At 36.5% G+C, this 19,877-nt stretch overlaps 1 protein-coding gene across 1 annotated transcript; it reads right to left on the bottom strand.

Annotated features, from left to right (window-relative positions):
- Positions 1–4,165: 4,165 nt before the first annotated feature.
- XPNPEP1 (Xaa-Pro aminopeptidase 1) lies at positions 4,166–19,254 on the bottom strand. The gene is made up of 6 exons (XM_035732504.2): positions 19,019–19,254; positions 15,559–16,173; positions 13,650–14,136; positions 13,274–13,482; positions 6,721–6,927; positions 4,166–4,826 (listed from the first exon to the last, which is right to left on the bottom strand). Exons 1-6 carry the CDS (start codon positions 19,244–19,246, stop codon positions 4,368–4,370), a joined length of 2,205 nt encoding a protein of 734 aa, XP_035587192.2. The 5' UTR covers positions 19,247–19,254; the 3' UTR covers positions 4,166–4,367.
- Positions 19,255–19,877: the final 623 nt, after the last annotated feature.

Below are 19,877 nucleotides of genomic sequence, written 5' to 3'. Positions count from 1 at the left end.
TTGTATGTTAAGCTACGTTTTTCACATCTCTAGTTTTGGACAATATTGTTGGCACCAAGTTGATTTTGTAACAGAATTCTTTGTCGTTTCAGCTAATCAGTTTGTGTGCTCTCTAACTGCACAAGCTAAAACAGCAGGGATTATATTTTTGTATCGAAAAACCAATTCTACTTAGATAACGGTTAGATTTCAGATTTCCTGCATTTGGAAGGGATTAATGAACGGTCTTTACCTTCACCAACATAAATGTCTGATAATTTGATGGAGTTAAAACTGAGTAACTAGATGCAGAGTTGATGTTTATGTACTTGCTTTTGAGCTGAGCTGATTGTCAGAGCTATTGATTGCGACTCACCCATACTAAACAAATTAAACGAGCCTTGTGCTTCTACGTGGCCTAATGCCTATTAGTTGTGGAGTTATGTGTTCAAGTTATAGCTCAGCAGTTTGTTGAAGTATCGAATATATTTTAAGTAGTGTTTTCCGGAGTATTCCTAAACTAATTTATGATAAAAAGTAACTGGTTTTCGTTCCTGAATTTTTCTGTATTCGAAATTCACAAGTCTATGATAACCTATATGGGCTTTACATGGCACCGGCACCTACAGTTCTCTATGTGTCATCGCATTGAAGATTCTCATCTCGATATTTTTCGAGGATTGTTATGAGTTCCATATGTTCTCCATTTGTAAAAATGCTATCCTTCCTTTGCCAGTACTCGGTTTTACGTCTGCATTGAGTCCTCCATGTTCATCGATGATGCTCCCTATGTATGTAAAAGATTCCATATCTACCACAGCTTCTCCATTATGTGTGACTGGGTTGGTGTTCTCCATGTTGTATTTCGTTTTCCTTTCCTTTTCCCTTGTGTATTTTTGAACCTACTGATGCAGAGAGTGCTGCTGTACTAGTTGTCTTCATCTGTATTTTTTTCTGTAAATGTGATAAAAAGGCCAGTTTATCAGCGAAGTCCAAATCATCCAGGCGCAAGCTTTCCATTGTATTCCGTGCTTCCCTTCAGATGTCGAGGTCTTCATAATCTACTCAACTATTTAAAGAAAATGGAAAGGGGTAGAGTAAGCAGACTTGTATTACTCCTGTCTGTTCTTGGAATGCGCCTGCCAGCCGTTCCCTATGCACTAATTGCATCGTATGAATTTCGGATGATGTTGATGATTTTCTCAGTTACACCATAGTGTCGAATAGGGTTCCATGAGATTTTTCCTTCCACACTGTTGAATGCTTTTTCTGATCAAGGAAGTTGATGTATAGTGACCAATTCCATTCAATTGGTCGCTCAACGATTTTCTGTAGTGTAGTGGTTTGGTCTGCGCACCACTGATTCTTACTAAATCCGATATGTTGATATAAGATTCGGTCGTTTACTGGATCTTTCATCCTGTTAAGCAACACTCTGTTGAAAACCTCTCTTGGTACTGACAGTAGTGTGATTTATCTGCTTAGATTTCCTTTCCTTGATATCTTGATGAAGTGTCCTATTTTCCGGTCTGTCGGTGGCACTTGTTCTTCCTGAATAGAACGTTGAGCATGTGTGCAGTTCCTTCTGTTTATTTTCAGCTTCTATGTCGTCAGGTCCTGCTCCCCCACACTCTTGATTTATCTGATGGCTATCCTGATTTTTTCGATCTTTGATAAAGTGACATCTTTAAGGAGGTCTGCGAGTGCTGCGTCGATGTACCGGTGTTTTCACTCGAGCCGATCTACTGAATAGCTACTCAGTGTTCGACCCATCTATACCCCTGTTCTTGAGTCTCGGTGATTAGCTTGCCTTCTTTATCCCTGACCGGTCTCTCTAGTTTACTATATTTCCGTGCAAGTTTCTTCGTCGTATGATTTAGTCATCTCATATTTCCTTCTCTTGCAGCTTTTTCCGATGTCGTTGCTAGCACTTTTACGTATTTCTGCTTGTCGAGTCTAATGAGTATGACACAGTCGCCCTTCAAATGACACCGCACTCTTCCAGATAAAGTACAAATTTTTTCGCTACGTATTGTCAATGTTATCCACATACATCTTCAGTACTATTTTTGAAAAGAGACATTTTAAAATTATTGTGCTATTTTCTACAGCACGGCTTTGTAAAGACTGTTACTATGTCAAACCACATTAATACCGTTATTTATACACTTATCAATCCTGACTGAATTTTATATGAACGCGCGTGTGTTAATTTGTTATCTTATTCATCACATGGCTATAACTTATTTTTGTTCGGCTATAAATGTCGATTCACGCATAGTTAAATCGAGTTGGCTCAATCGCCTTCTCTGTTGCACGTCACTTTATTTTGCACGATTTCCTGATCATCGATTGTACGAAATATACGTATTAAAAATCCATTCTCGTATTCGACTTATTTAATCCCGTTATTCACTAGCGCGATTTAAGTCGACGATAATATATGAGGCTTGGCGACATGTATATTGTCAATAACAACCATTTTTACGACCTGGAGTCAAATTTAAGGTCAATAAATGCTACCACAACCATCACCAAAAAGGTGCAATTATTTATAAACAATTGTCTACGTAAGATACTGAATATCTGTTGGCCGGATATCATCAGAAACAGCCTCCTGTGGGATAGAACAAACCAGCTTCCATCTGAAGAGGAAATTAGGAGAAAATGTTAGAACTGGATAGGACATACATTACGGAAATCACCAAACTGTATTACGAGGCAAGCATTAAATTGGGATCCTAAAGTGAAGCGGAAAGGCCAAAGAACACACTACACCATGAAACGGATATATATATATATATAAGGGATGAATAGCAACTGGAAATGATTTCCCACGACACGGTTGGATGGATAGTACTAGTGGGTGGCCTAGGCTCCTCCACGAGGAGTAACAGGCGTAAGTATGTAAATAAATCTCTTGATAATTAGCAAACACACGTTTATATTATTGACTGGTTCTCATTGATCATGATGTTTATTAGAACTATCGAAAATAAATCCTTGTAAAATAAATCGCTAGTCTACATCAACTTTAAACGTTATAACATCCTACATAAGTAATTAGTAGAAACATGTTCATAACGGACTGGTGTAATTCGAATGATCATTTTGAAAGTCAGAGATCGGTGAATAGTTGCTTTTTCCCTGTGCATGATTCGCTATCAGTTTATAAGCACAACTCTACATGAAATGCGAATCAAGTAAATTTAGGCATCATAATGAGGGTGGAATCTATAGATAACCTAGTCAGAGTCCATTGAGTGATTCACAGTCTTGTTATTCAAATTAACATATCGAACATGACTAGATTTATCTCAAATACAGTTGTTCTCATGAAACGATTTTGAAATATACATGAACTGGTAATTACGTTATTTATTGATCTTAATTCGTTGGCTTAAATATAACGTACGGATGTTGAAGACTATGTTTCTTTAACTTTTCCAGTAAAGCAAGTATTCCGAATAATCGTAAGACACCTAACTGCTTCATTTCTTTTGATAAATCGGTTCATTTTAGGTTGAGTGTTAATATTCTTAATAATTAAATATCATCAACAGGGAGTTTTGTGGAGATTGTAGTAATTTTATGGTTGAAATCATGAGTCAATTAAAGCTGACGAATCCCATACTTGGACGAATCAGCCGTCCAGTGCTTCCAGATTTTCCCTAATAGTCTAGATTTAATCGACTCATCAATTCAACTATTAAATTAAACGTCAATTATAAAACCCAATTTTTCTTTTTGATCTCAATGAAAGCCAACAATCATAATGACAATCGCAGATGCTCACTGCTGAGGAGTCTCACAATAGGACGAAACGGCTCTCCAGTGCCTCCAGGTTTTCAATAGTAGTCTAACATCAATCGATTCATGATCTCTATCAAAAACACAATAATCTCCACAACTCTATTCTGATAATTAAATATTTCAGCCAATTGCTGTTAATTTACATTTTAGTTAAGGAGATTCAAAAAAAGAACGTCTCTGTAAAAATAATTAGCAATTTACCTCCATGATCACTAATTATTACAACTAGCTCAGTTGGCATTATACATCTAATCAATAAACTGAATATCTGTTACACAAACAAACACATTCTTCACTACTTGCTAAACCTGATACACAAATATTTCGGTGTTATATTATGCATCGAGTGTCATTATGAAAGGAAAAACGAATGTTTAACACAACAGATATTTACAAAACAACAGGTTAGACAATGTAAATACGCAGATCACATCGTTTCACATTGGCATCACCATTATGAATGTTTAGTCATTACGAATATAAAAGTGAGTTTAATATTTTTATAATAAAAATTTCACAAATAATACAGCAAAGCCTTGAAAAGTCTAAATCATGTACCTATATAATTCATAAGATTACAAAAATGATTCTGTTTGGTTTAATATCCATTGTAAACAACGTTGACGACTAGACGATAACATTGACATATTTGATAACATGATCTCATGGTCATCATTTCCATTGTTAATTGACAATTGGATATTCACTTCTTGGTAAATACGACTACATAAAACTTGACGAATTGTTTTATGATAATTATCTAACCAATTTAATTCATCGGTAGTCAACATACCAGAATTGATAAATTTACGTTGAAATGGAACTAAGGTGACTGGTTCAAAACTGAGCCATTTAGTAATGTTAATGTCTAGTGAAAATTGAAAAGATCGGTGACCAGTAGAGGTTTCAGCTGTATAACTATTCCTGTCACTACTGTGCAAATCTTTTGTTTCAACAGGTACAACAAATACTACATTTTCTAACCGTATTCCAAAGTGATCACTCCAATAGTAACCAGGTTCAATGGTAACAACCTGTATTTGAGAAAAAAGTGGAAAAGTAAATCTTTATTTTACACGAACCTATCAAATACGATAATGTATAGTGAGAATGCCTAGAAAGTTCAATAGCAATGTTTATGAGATTTACATACTAATTAAGTAAATATCAGTAACAAAATATTAATCCAGGGTAAGAATTTTCTTAAATTTAAGTATAAGAACTGAAACATTTGAGAATCCACTTGTAGATGATGATCAAAATTCAGCAGAAATGATTCACTTTATTATTTCTCAGTTGATCTCAGAAATTGTGATGTTCTGAGGGAACTTTAAGGAGTTTTTTTCTATCACTGGTAACTAATGAACATCGAAAATCAAACTATAATTGAACGTCATACATTAAAATCTAAGAACAGATAGACATTTTATACTTGCGCACAAATTACCCAAATAAATTTCGAAAGATTTAAATACATGGTCCGGTTGTTTTTGAATGTAAATTTGAGTACGAAAGCTGACGAGTATCAATCAGCAAGCAGCTCAGCTAAAAAAAATCCCTGACTTGTCAGCTTACAACATCAAGATTGAATTCGTCAATAACAAATATGATTGTTACCCACAGAGTCTCATATCTTAGCAAGCAATGAAATATCAATAACGAAAGAGACCCATAGTTTCATTGAAGAAGAAGAAGAAAGGCAATTCAGCGAAGAAAATACGAATTAAACCGTCGAAAAGAAAGTTCTATTCACTGAATTGTCTTCTTCTTAAATATCAGTAAGTATAGTATGAGCTGTTACAGCGAAGAATTGATTTTATTCTTCCGATTGCAGGTTGTAATAATTTGGGCGCCGTCATAGGACAGATTATGAGTCGTTAATAGCACTTTAAAAAAAACTAGTGAAATAAGGCAGTAACTAAAAAATACATCCAGTATTCAAATAAACTGCAAGGTTTTCACTACGAAATACCATCAACAAAAGAATCTTTTAAAAAAGATTTGGAAAACTGTTTTGTCTAATTTTGAAACATCTAACGAATAATCTCGCGGGAATTTTCACACAAAACTGAATCCATTTAGGTGTAGGGTAGAAAGCAACACCTATAAACTCAAGATATAGAGCAACAAAAGCATTTAATCTCATGGATAAATTATTTACTTAACATAAAATTTAATTAGTTTAATGGATTATAGCTACTTATCGGAAAATGAGGTAAATCAATCTCAAAGTGAGTAAATAGTAAACACAATATTCATATTTATGATAAAATTGTAATGTAACTACAAGTCTAAATGACTCAATAAGATCGTGCGCAGTATATAAATTTGTTAGGTGGTTGAAAATGACTGACAGGAAATCATATTTGGTTCAGATTTAATTTAGCAAGGCATACGGTCGGACTATAATTTATGGACGAACCAATGATAGCAAGTCTTAGATTTTGGCACGAAATTTATTTATCCGTAAAGTTAAATAGAATTTTGACATTAAAGCTGATATCAGTTCGTGATTAAAACCCTCACACTAATTCTTAACCATAACTTATAACTCCAAATCGTAATCCTAATTCCTTACACTAATTTATAACCCTCTTATGGTACTAGAAATCAGGCAACTTTTCTCAAGGTCACTTCAATATCGCTCAAAGTTTGACTCATGTCCCAGGTTCCCAGTCAACTTCTTCCAATTACTTAAAATGAATGTAGATTAAGTGGTTTAATCGAATTTGTATTTTTAAATGATTCCCCGATTGATACAAACTTCTAACATTTTTTTCAAGACTATCTATAAGTCAAATCACTTCAATCATCAATTAAAAGGAAACGAAAAGTAGTAGAATATTGAGATTAAACTGTCAAACGAAAATGTTAACAAAAAAAGTTGAAAACTTATCAAAAAAAAGGAAGAAACACATTTTCTATTACCATATTTTCTTGTAAGCCTGGTTCTACTATACCCAAACGAGAGTATGCGTTAATTCGACTACCAGACAACCCAATAGGACCTTCATGTACATTGAGAAATGCACCAACACCATGTCCTGTTCCATGAGCATAATTACCATGAAATTGCCACATTATTCGACGAGATATAATATCAAGTCTTGAACCCGGAGTATTCGATGGAAAAATCTATTTAAATTAATAAATCAGAAAATATTTCGATTTCACAACATTAGTTGAACATAGTGTTTGAGTATAAATTAATCAATTATTGAATCATGTTGTTATATTGCTTGCCTTTTTACATTCCACTGTTGATTTATAACACTAAAATGATTGAGTTTGGTTAGTATATAGGCTTTTTTTAATTGATCCTTCAATATAGTATCTATACGCATCTTAATAACAAAAAACTTGAAAAACTTAACTATATTGATGAACCAATCAAATCCATGGCAGTGGCTCTTACGTTTTCGTATGAAATCAAAAACTCAATGACAGAGAGATTGTATCTCGATAAGACTGATTTGGGAAACAACTGAGACCTAACACTATCTGCAAACTACGATACATAAAATTGATAAACATAGAAAGAAAAAAGAATAAAGACGAAGTTGAGCGGTTTCTAAAATGACGAGAGAATGATCAGTCTTCTATACAGAAAATAATAAACAGATAAAACTTTAACAAAATATATGAAATTCTAGACGTAGATTAAAGGGTTTCGATAATACCTAAGTATTCATCTATATGGCTATTAAGCATCTCCTAATTTTATTCCTATTCAAAACTATTAATTACACACACCTAACCCCAAAACCTAGCACAAACCGTTAATTCTAATCATAAAGTGTTTATATTCACTTTATGTTGTTTACTTGTATCAGGACGCAGTAGCTAAGTGGATAACGCGACGGTGTTTGAAGCGAACGGTACTGGGTTCGATTCCCAGAGTGAAAATCGACTCTGAGATGCAGGTACATCCAGTTGACGAGTGCCAAATAGGACGATACGCGCGCCCTGGATTCCATTGTTAGACACTATCCAACTTTTCTATTTATGCTTTCAATGTAATAAATTATTTTTGCTTATATCACGTGCGTTCTAATTGGTTTCGAGTTCTCGAGATCGTTTAAAACATCACTGTGGTCGTTGGTGGTGTGTATTTATTAATATTTTAAGTAACAAATTACCTGTGTGAATATTTGTTATGTACTGAAATCCTATGGACCAAAATCATACACCAAGTCACCAATCAGGACGCTGACTTTAGTTTGGCCTATTTTGTATCTATTAATTCCTTGAGAACCTAGTATCCCTTGATTGACAAATAACATGAATAACAAGCACCATTTACCTTAAACTCAAAGTTAAAATCCTGTTAGTCCAATATACACGAGCGCCTCTCTATACCCTGCTTTAAACCTAAAAGTCAGCAACCAGTCTCTACTATATATATATTTCAAACAGTCGTGGTTTTGATATAGAAATACCAGACTACATCACATCATAAAGTGAAAAGTAACAACCATATATGAACAAGCCAAAAGTGGATGTAAATGTGGGAGACTATAATTAATGGACTGTCAACAAATTAAAATTGGTAAATTGTACAATATTAGTTAATTAATCAACTGAAAGGTTATAACAAAACGAATACATAGACAATAGTAATTCGAAAAACCAGTTTCAACTTCCAGGATATTGATTTCTATAAATACGTAATGTTATGGATTCAGTAAAAGATGTAATTCTCAATATTCTGTATGTAGTAACTTAGGTCAATAAGAATATCAAATCAACCTCGTGCACTTTGAAATAAGCAGAAGAAATGAGAACACAAACCCGAAATAAACAAGTAGTAAATATAAAAAGAAAACAAAAAAAACATCATGAAGTGACAAGTCACAAAGTGTTAAGGAAGCCACTGCCAGGGAAGTCCTTCTCGAAGCGGGGGTGTTGTTTACGAAATTGAGAGAACGAAAAGGGAGTGTCCGGATCTTTAAGCCGGTCGGTGGACACGGAGGATCCATCTAGGGGAGTTGGAAAACCCCGGCTCCAAACAAATGGTGCATATGAGCTCCAGGATCCTGAGAGAACAAATGGCGTATGAACCTGTTTTTGGTAATCGTCTACCATAAGACTATCACCTAACGTTGCTCCACTGCCTTGTGAATTAGATTTTCGGATCAGAGGCTCCGGGTGGGGCCCTTTAAGAAAACCACCTGCTTCGGTTTGGGCACCCGGGCAGTATCACAGCCCTCACGAAAATCAATGATAACTACTACTGGCTTCAATGTTATTGTGTGGCGAATACGTATTTGGTACCCCCCCCTGTATCAATGTTTATGTGTTCAAATAAATAAATAAATGCTAAATCTCAAAAAAGAAACAATAGAGAGAGAGAATCAATTCTAAAATTCGCATATCGATTTTTCAGTGATTCTTTATTCAGTTAACCTTTAATTCATTTTTGTTGTTTTCATTAATTTCGAAGAAATTTTGTTCATTGATTCTTAGTAAACTTTCGATTGTATTAACTTATTTAGTATCCTGTAAGTTATTTGGTCTTCAATGTATTTCTCCTTGTATTAATTAATTATTCAATGTGATTTTGTGTTGAGTGATAAGTGTGCAATTTGATAAAATTATGTAATTCATAATTATTGAACTTATTGATATATAATAGAATAAGCTTATTGTTATTGGTTATATATAATATACTCTTGTAGTCCTGGGCAATTCGTATACACATTGACGTCACATGTATAGTTATTCCGATCAATGATCGCGTGAATTAATTATGCACAGCACGAACAAGTCAAATTTGACCTATTTCGCTTACACGACAGTCAAACTCATTAATGTTACCAATAGCGGCATACCTTACACTGTCCCAATGACAATGGCCCTTGAGACAACTCCCCCTCTCGAAATGCTCTCACATGGCCACGCGTAGATAGCCTCTGCCATAGAATTCCTGCTCACTGCCTTCTCGTGGTGGGGATGTTGTTTACGAAAACGAGAGGATGAAAAGCGAATGTCCGGCGCTTTAACCGGATTCCAAACCAATGGTGCACATGGGCTCCAGTATCCTGAATGAACAAATGGCGTATGAACCAATCGTTGGTCACCGGCTACCATGGGACTGCATCTCCTCACGATGCTCCACTGCCTTGTGGATCAGACCTTTAGGTCAAAAGCTAGGGGTTAGGCTCCCTAAGAAAACCACCTGCCTCGGTCTGGGCACCCGGGCAGTATCACAGCCCACACACAAATATGATGAAATGTCGAGATTTATGGAAAATACTTATTTTGCTTCGATCAATAATCAAACGATTCACATTATTACTATTACTATTATAATTATTATCTTTTACATCATTCATTCACTCTTTTATTCCCACTTTATGCATCCCTATTTTTTGACTCATACAGCAGCTCGTCTATGGTGGAAACGCGGTTCTATCTAAACGTTCTCGAGTCGCTGCCTGGTTGAAAATTTTATGCTACCACCAAATACGAATACTGAAGCAATTTTTCTGAAGTCACGTGCACCTTTCAAACTGGCTGCCTTCAACGTTCGAACACTTATGCAGGTTGGACAACAGATAGGGCTGGCCATGTCTTTGGAAAGTCTTAATATTGATGTTTGTTGTCTATCCGAGACCCGTATTCAAGACTCTGGTGAAGTACTACAAATTCGATCTCCATCTGTCGCTTCGAAAAACTTGTTTTATGTGAGCTTATCCGTGGACTCTGTGGCATCTCCGTCTGGTTTTGCTGGCATTGGTGTCGCACTAAGCGCTAGAGCTGAGGCAGAACTAATCGATTGGATCCCCATTAACGGTCGGTTATGTGCTATTAGATTAGAAAGTTCCATCAAAGTGAGAAGAAATCGGCGTGAGAAACGATGGCTTTTCGTCATCTCCGCCTATGCCCCGACAGATTGCAGCCCGGATGCAATCAAGGATGAATTCTACCACCAGTTAACTGTTCTTCAGAAAATGCGTTCGACAGATATTGTAGTACTAGCCGGAGACTTGAATGCTTAGGTCGGGCGTCTAGGCACAGAAGAGAGTCGTTTAGGTGGCCGATGGGGACTTGTTGGTCGCAGGTCAGATAACGGGAACCGTCTACTGCAACTGTGCACAGACCGCAACGTGTTTCTGGCTAGCACTAACTTCCGGCACAGTCATCGCCGACATGCTACCTGGCGTCCTCACTCTGCATCTCAAGCCTGGACTCAGATTGATCACACCGCGATCAGCTACCACTGGCGTGGTTGTGTACAAGACTGCCGCTGTTTTTGGAGTACCTATCTGGACTCTGATCATACCGTGGTCTGTAACAATCTTACATTACTTTTCAGTGGCCAACGAAGTGACCACCACCCAAGGATTGATGTCAGCAAGTTGGTTGTAACTTCTTTTGCAACTAAATATCAAACCGAGCTAGGTTCAAGGCTAGCTAACATTCCACCGGAAAGTATAGATGGGCTTTGGTTTCAGTTGCAAGACGCCATGGAAACAGCGAGTAAAGCCGCTTGCGGCTTCGCGAAACGTCCTGCTTATAAGCACTGGGTTTCTTCAGGCTCCTTACAACTCATCGAAGCCCGTCGGTCTACTCCGAGTGACCGTGAGTTTGACCACAAACGACGACTGTTACGCAACGCTTGCGTAAGGACCGAGAAACCCGGTGGTCGGAGCGTGCTAATGAGCTGGTAACTACCGGAAGCCCTTCCAACTCATCCGAGCCACTGACAGCAAGAATTCTGGTGTGAGTGAAACAATCGTGGAATGTGTCGATTATTGTCCCTATCATTGAAAAGGGTTCACGTCATTTCTGTAACAACTATCGGGGGATAAGTCTACTTCAGACTGCGTCCAAACCATTGGCTTCTGTCATACTTCGTAGACTAGTCAAAACCTGAGAAAGATTGACACGCGAGGAGCAGGCTGGTTTTCATTCTGGTCGACGATGTATTGATCATATCTTCGCCCTCTGCCAAATGTCCTCTGGGATTGTCTATTGAAAAGCGGTTTGCGTGGGAAGTTTATCAACTTCCTAAAAGCCCTATATACAAACACCTCAGGCAGAATGAGGGCATACAACCACTTCTCCCCATTGTTACATTCGAGCAGTGGGGTTAGACAGGGTTGCCCAATCTCTGCCATCGATGATATTCTGGAAACAGCTCTCATGGATGTAGGTAATGGCAGTGTGGATCTGTTGCTTGGAGGAAGACTTCTCGACCTCGAGTGTGCGGATGATATTGTCTTACTGTGCGATAATGCCCAAGCCATGCAATCCGCACTCAATCAGATGACAATTAGAGTCTGTATGTATGGTATGTGCTTCGCACCTTCGAAGTGCAAGGTGCTTCTACCAGACTGACAGGACCCTGATCCTGTGTTAACCCTGGGTAATGAACAAATATAAGTAGTCGAGAAGCTCGTGTATCCAGGTAGCTGCATAAGTGCTTGTGGGGGGTGTGAGTGATGAGATTAATGCACGTATAGTGAAAGCCAGAGCGGTTTATGCCAATCTGGGCCATCTATGGCGCCTTCGTGATGTTAGTCTGGCCGTAAAAGGTCGGATCTACAACGCGTCGGTGAGAGCAGTTTTGCTCTATGCTTGTGAAACCTGGTCTCCGAGTTGAGGATGTTAGACGACTCTCTGTGTTCGATCATCGCTGTCTCCGAAGGATTGCTGACATCCATTGGCAACATCATGTTAGTAATGCAGAGGTTCGGCATCGTGTGTTCGGGCACAGACGATAATGCAATTGGTGTCATCATCTTGAAACACCAACTTCGGTGGCTTGGACATGTTCTACGAATGTCGTCCCAGAGAATTCCACGTCGTGCATTATTTGCTAACTCTGGGACTGGTTGGAAGAAGCAGAGAGGTGGTCAGTGCATGACATGGTGTCGTGGTATGAAAGAAAGCTGCAAAGGGCTGGGTTCTGTTGGTCCTTCACGACTCCCTGGCTGGGGTCCTAAAGATGGTGCGACACTGGCTAGAGACGTTATCAGATATGGCTCTGAATAGAAGCCAGAGGCAATCCTGCTGTAACCTTCTTTTACTTTCTTCATAAGAAAATGTTTGTTTCGTCCTTAACTGAAAGATTTCTTCTGATTGTGCCTTTCCGTTTCCCCCATTATTATTATTATTTTTTTTTATTTTTATCACTATTACACTATCTTACACTAATCTGTTCGTTGACGTTCTTTTTTTCACGCTCCTAACCTTTTTTTCTCTTCGAATTCTCATTGTTTTGTGTGGCGCATATATATTTGGTGGCCTCTTGTACAATTATTTATGTGTTCAAATAAATAAATCTTTCCGGAAAGTCAAATTTAATCTGACGAACTTCAGTAAGTTACCGCTTAATAATTCAATGAATACTACTACAAGAATTTAACAAGCATTTTCACTGGAAACGAACATTGGAAAACTATAAAAGTTTAGCTTGAAAACTCTAAAAAATATGATTCTATTTTTAATTTTTAGGAAAAAGATTGTCACTTACTTGCATAGCAAGTGCAATATGTGCTTTTAAGACAGTTGTATAACAATTCTTCTGTTCTAATGTTGGTTCACCTAAATGGATTGTACGCGTGACATCCGTTGTGCCCGTCAAGTATTGACCACCAGAATCAACAAGGTATATACTTGTATTTGTAATAGGTGCACTTTGACCTTCAACAGGATGATAGTGTATGATAGCTCCATTTGCGTCTAGAAAGAAAAATCCATAATTGAATGAATAAGGAGAAGAAATAAGACGATAACATAGAATACATAATAACTATGGTAACGCAACACAAAACAAATTTCGTTCAGATAACAAGCAATTTATTAACAAACCTCAAATAAACGATATATATATATATATCGTAGCTTACCAGCGCAAGATATCGTGCTGAAGCTTAAGCTGAAAAAATCTTTAGCTTGTGACCGTAATTCATCTAAATATTGAGCAGTTGATGCTTCAGTTAAAACAAGTGGTGGTGTTATTACCGGTAGACCTGCACCATTTTCTGTATTTGGTTTTATTGCTTTGTAGTCATGTGACTGCTTACAACAGCTGTTGTTATTAATTTGATTAGCTTCATCTTCTAACCAAGCCAAAAAATCGCATAATACTAATGAATCAGTGATGTGAATTTCACGAATTCCATTTAATTCTGATAAAGATTTGATAGATTTCATTTCAGCAACAGGTGAGATATGAAATAGACGTCGATTTTCTGGTATTTTTGTGACAATTGCATAACTAGCAGATATATCGAGCCATACACGTGACGGTTGCAATGATAAATGTTTTTCCGGTGAATTATGAACAACAGTTTCCAAATAGTTGAAAAATTCAGAATATGGATGGATTTTTACCTAATGATAAATACATACATATGCAAGAAGGGATAGGAATACTTTGTTTCTTGAAGAGTAATTCATTTCAACAACAGAAGACATTTTCCGTGAAGTAGTAAATACCAAGACGAAATTGATATAAACTAATAACTAGAGTAGTATAGGTATAATATAGAGAAAATTATAGAAGTTTGTTATGACGGAACAAGTATTATAGAAGCTGGAACTGGTTTTTTAAATTATTATTACTTATAATTTTGTAGTACAGTTAGTGAGTAACTAGATTACTAGTGTCTATGTATTCATTTTGTTATAATCTTTCAGTTGATTAATTAACTAATATTGTACAATTTACCAATTTTAATTTGTTGACAGTCCATTAATTATAGTCTCCCACATCTACATCCACTTTTGGCTTGCTCATGTATGATTGTTACTCTTCACTTTATGATGTGATGTAGTCTGGTATTTCTATATCAAAACCACGACTGTTTGAAATATATATATAGTAGAGACTGGTTGCTGACTTTTGGGTCTAAGACAAGGCATAAAGAGGCGCTTGTGTATGGCAAATGGACGAATAGGAACTAAGCTGTCGACTCGAGGTTCCTTTTACCAAATTGGTGCAAAGAAACATTTTTTAGTTCAATTTTTAATTATATCTTCTATAACATAGTATTCTGTTTCAAATATTTTTCTAACAATAGTAATCCTCTTCCCTTCTTTATTTCTTCACACAGTTATCGCTCTATTTGTGTCGCGCACACACTTTTAGTGCTGTTTTACCAGATTTTACGTTTACGAAAATAAACAATTAAAAATAAGTACTGATGGCAAAATCGAGGCAATCCTCACAGGATGAACATATACCCAAAAGAGATTGATCGATCACAGTCCTAATATATATATATATATATATATATATATATATATATATATATATATATATATATATATATATATATATATATGAGACTTCAGGTGTTGTACCATAAAAACATTGGGTTGCCGTTTCAGAATTTTCTTAACTTACAACTGAGAAGTGTTTCAGTGACTAGCAGGATGATACGGTATATTGTTATAACTATGTAGTAGACAAGTCATAAAGTCTACAGTCTATATAATCAATTCAGTTTCAAAATAAGTTTGTTCAGTTCATTTTTTGGAAGCTATTTAAGAGATAAAGAGATATCAATTGATATATCATAAGTTCACCCCCCCACACACACACACACTCTACTTATTTTATTCTCACCAGCCAATTAGCATACACCTAAAGTGTAACTGAAAGCTAAGTACACAAACCTGTACTTGATGCGTGGGTCGCATTGGAATACCGATGCTCCGGTTGATATTGATTTATGATGATACGTATCTGTAAATAAAAGCATTTTTTAAGCTCGTAAGTTGGTTGTTAGTTAATGCCTAATAATAACTTACTGAATACTGTTTATCGCTCAAGTAATCATCAAGCCTAGGTGTTTGATCAACAGTTTTCGGATTCAAAAATAAGTCTATTTTATTCAAGCTCACAATAGCATATGCATAAAACACTGGATTGTAAAGTATATCATTTCCACGTAAATTGAATAACCATGCAATCTCATCCAATGCAGATAAAACCAGTAATTCAGCCCCTTTCGCTTTCATCATATTTCTAACACGATCAATTTTTTGCTGCCAACTTGAACCAGAAAATGAGACTGGAATAAATAACAGTGGATTTGATGAACGAATAGGACGAGAAACATTTTCAATTTGTAATCCAGACATAGACTCCCAAACCAGATCAATCAAATTTGTGTTTGGTATATTAACTAACTGTCGACTGAGAGGATTTTTAATTCCGTTACAATTTGGTAGAATACCTAATTCAGCTTCAACACCAGTCAATTCTTTTTGTAATGTTTCGATTCCCGTATAAGGTATTTGTCTACCATCATATCCAATAGACGAACCAGGTGAAGTTGACGAAACAATCCATTGGGCTCTTGTAGGCGCTTCAGTTAAGTCATTTCTAAATAATGACCAATTTTCGTCTAGTTCATTGGAAGCCTATATAAACGAAAAAGCAGTTGAGATTTATTGGATAACGTTAGACAATATTCTCTTACAAGTAATAGTAACTTATGTATTGAATATATACGTCAGTAATTTACCTCATGAGCGCTGAGCTAAGTTTATAACTTGGGCATTAATTTAATAAATAAAAATTTATCTACATTTGTACGAAAACTCATTATGTTACCCGAGTGCTCAAAAACGCAGTGGGTAGAACAGTCCGAGCTTTCAACACTGCTAATAAAGGCTAAATTCTCCAACTACTGAGCCAATACCCTACTTAGAAAAGTCCTATAATATGTTGTTACACTGATAATGAAGGAAATCAAACCGTTATTGAAGAACTGACAATTATTAGTGTTCTTAAGCTTACACAAAAACCCGACGTTACGTTATTACTCCATCCTGAAAAAATAGTGTACTAATTGTATTAATTCCTTTATTTTTAAAGATATTAACATTATCAGGTTGATCGATAACTAAATATCCATGAACGAAGTAAGTCTGACTTGTTTTAGAGATGTTCCGGACGTAAATACAGCAATCTTAGTCAGTCAGCTACAACGTAGGACCAGGCACATATATGCATCGGTCCAAGTTGCAGCAATCTATAGACTATTCGACCATGTGACCGCATGTTCCGATTGATAATAAGTTTTCAGTATATTTAGTCATCATTTAATAAAGATTTGATCAAAACAAGTATGGATATGAGCTTATGACTTTACCTGCAATACATTTGCCAAAATGGGATCATTTTAACCGGAGTATGCAACGCTAATTCATTTATCTAGAAAGTCTCATCAGATTTAGTGAGTTAATCACTGATAAGATCTCAGGAACAACTCAAAAGACCCACTTGATTCTATCAATTTACATCACCGGTGGCGTAGACAAGATATCTATCTATCACAAGAAGATGTGTATGCTGAACAGAATTCTACTCTGTCCTAATCTATGGCTGTGTATCGTGGGTTCTGAAGGCAGACAACAATGGTCGACTACTAGTATTTGATAGTAGGTCAGTTAGTCAGTGGTCTTGCGTGCTGTTAGAGACATGAGGGAGGTTCTTAATTCCCGGATGTCCACACCAAGGGAGAGTTCTTCTAGTGGTAACTGAAAAGGAATTCGGGTTAGAGATGACATTAATGATCTGAGAGTGTGACAAAAGTGCCCATGGGACAACTGCTTGGGACCGGTCACATACGACCTTTATGTGGGTAATTTTTGTGTTAGCTCCGTACTTGTTGAGAGACGGAAATCCGTGAGATAAGGCCATATGTGTATTTGTAGGATCGACATTTTGTAACCACATCGCTGTTATGCTGGTTGCCTGAAGGAAACACTTTACTACCGTCACAATTCTGTACAGTCAGCAGTGTGATTCCGCTCTTGGGCCTTGGGTTTGCTTCTTTTAGTCTTACCGCTCTTCAACATACCTGTACGGCATAGTAGGACCCTGAGGAACGATTGCTTTAGCCTGTATAGCCCGACAAGCGAGCCCGGTCACCACGTTACGGTAGCAGCGACGGCTGGGTTGATCAAAGGTGTTGTCGAGTCATCAGTTTTGTTAAGAGCAGCTAGTGAGCAATGCTAAGGTTATTTGCAGTGTACGGAGTAATGACGATAAAGTGGTTGGTGAGTCAAAGTATCTATATCAACTGAAACAGTGGGGAAATGGATTACTTGTACCCAAAACCAACTAATATGATGCGATGTTAGCTGGCGCAGTAATTTGAAAGCCACATGCGACTGAACCAAAACGGGACCTCAGTTTGACTGGTCATTGGTTTTTGGTGAGCCTAGCAGATAGATGCAAACTACCTGATTGTGATCCGCGCGGTTATCGTAACCAATTGCTGAAGATGTCAGGTAACATGGCTGACAATCGGTTACAACAGCTCAGACGCACTTTATTTACTCCAAGATCAAAATTACTCTGAATACTTTATTTCACGGATTATATCCTCCTAATGGGATTGCACTGTCTATGCCTAAGCTTCTCCCCAGTAAATTTTACTACAAAGTTGTTTGCTCGGCTAAATAATCAAGATAACTGGGGAATAGTAACACATACCTAACAGTTTTGCAACTTTGTGTTATGAGTGAGACAGAAATAAGATAAGGAGAACTTCAGAGGCAAAAGCAATATTTTCTACTTGAGAATTCATATTGTCTGTACATTGAGAAGTATTAGATACTAGTCCAACAAAATTTGGTGATTGTAGCTATTGCCTAAAATAATTTGATGGTATGTAAACTGATCCCCAAAAACATTTGCACGGCTTATGAGACATATTTCTGAAAGAATGACTCGTAGGTAAATGTTTTTAAAAGCATAAAGTGTCGGAGCAGAGCTGACTATTCAAATAACTTCTGTTCGTTTAGAAATTTCAACTGTGAAACGGTATTCGTACTAGCAAACTATATATATATACGATACCATGAGATCTAGAAACAAACTATATCCAGTTGATTATTCACTACAAATTTTTGAAACTCAGGATGTACATACGACTGAAGCCTACTAAATGCTAAAAATAACGACATCTTAAAGTACCTAAGTGAAGTAATCGGATAACAATGGACAACAGAAAAAAGCTTTAGGTTCTCAATTTCTTCCATAAGAATCATAATCCTACCTTGTGAAGTGATTTTATTAAAAATTAGGACTGAAATATGGAAAAATCAAGGAGGATTACCATATTTCGGATAAATTACCACCTAACGAATTCTGATCTTACGTGAAGTTAACTAGTAAATAACCACAAAAATGCCGACATAGTTGTACTGCTTCGAAATTGTGATTAAAATATTTATTTTTCTAGGAGAAAACCACCTGTAGCTGATATCGACCATCAGTCCATAAAGCAGCTTGATCTAAAGTGATAACAATAGAGCAGGAAGAACCTGTAAATCCAGAGATGAATGCACAACGCCTATCTGCATTGCCCACATACTCATTAAAATGTTCGTCTTCTGTTGGCAGTATATATCCTTGTAAATTTCTATCTTTCAATAAATCGCGAAGACGTGTCAGACGTCCCGAGCTAAATATTTTCTTCATTTTACACCTACAAGATATTACATAAGTTAAGATGAATTTTTATTGCTCGTTGTCAGATATAATCTTACTGAATTAAGTACTGAAACAAAGCGGAAGTGTTTGGATCAATGGAAAAATAATAATAATACACGATTTTCCGATACATGTATGCATATGTTTCAAATATTAGCACAGTTTAAATCATGAAGCTAACGGTATTTTAACCAAACCTCAAACTAAGTCCTCTACATTAAAACACCACATTTCACAGCCATAATTTAGTACGGAACAAACAGTTAGGCAGCACAATTTTTTCTGATAGGTGAATGCAAAACAGTCAATACAAAATTTTAACTTTAAAACTCCAGTTGTTTTGATACGAAAATAATCAAGACATTGAGTCAAAAAATTTCAGATTCCATGTGAACATATCACTACTTTTGGACTACGATTATGAAAAATTTAGACCTATAATATTCAGGATAAAAGCTTTCCAGCAAATAATTTCCTCAAGGGACTACTCACTGAAAACAACAAGGGTATTTTGTCCTTATTTCTAATCATGATATGGTCTCTGTGTATAAGGGAAAGGTGCCTTTACCCAGTTTTTAATACGACTGGTGATTCGGACATCCAAGTCAACACTCTCTAA

Source organism: Schistosoma haematobium, chromosome 4 (genome assembly GCF_000699445.3).
Source record: "Schistosoma haematobium chromosome 4, whole genome shotgun sequence".
NCBI lineage: Eukaryota > Metazoa > Platyhelminthes > Trematoda > Strigeidida > Schistosomatidae > Schistosoma > Schistosoma haematobium.
This window is presented reverse-complemented; position numbering and strand designations above follow the sequence as displayed.

Coding starts and splice junctions, on each gene's coding strand:
- XPNPEP1 (XM_035732504.2), bottom strand. CDS start 19,246: ATGAAGAAAATATTTAGCTCGGGACGTCTGACACGTCTTCGCGATTTA. Junction 16,174..19,018: donor ATGGTCGATATCAGCTACAG/GTGGTTTTCTCC, acceptor TCGTTTATATAG/GCTTCCAATGAACTAGACGA. Junction 6,928..13,273: donor ATATTGCACTTGCTATGCAA/GTAAGTGACAAT, acceptor TAATTTAAATAG/ATTTTTCCATCGAATACTCC.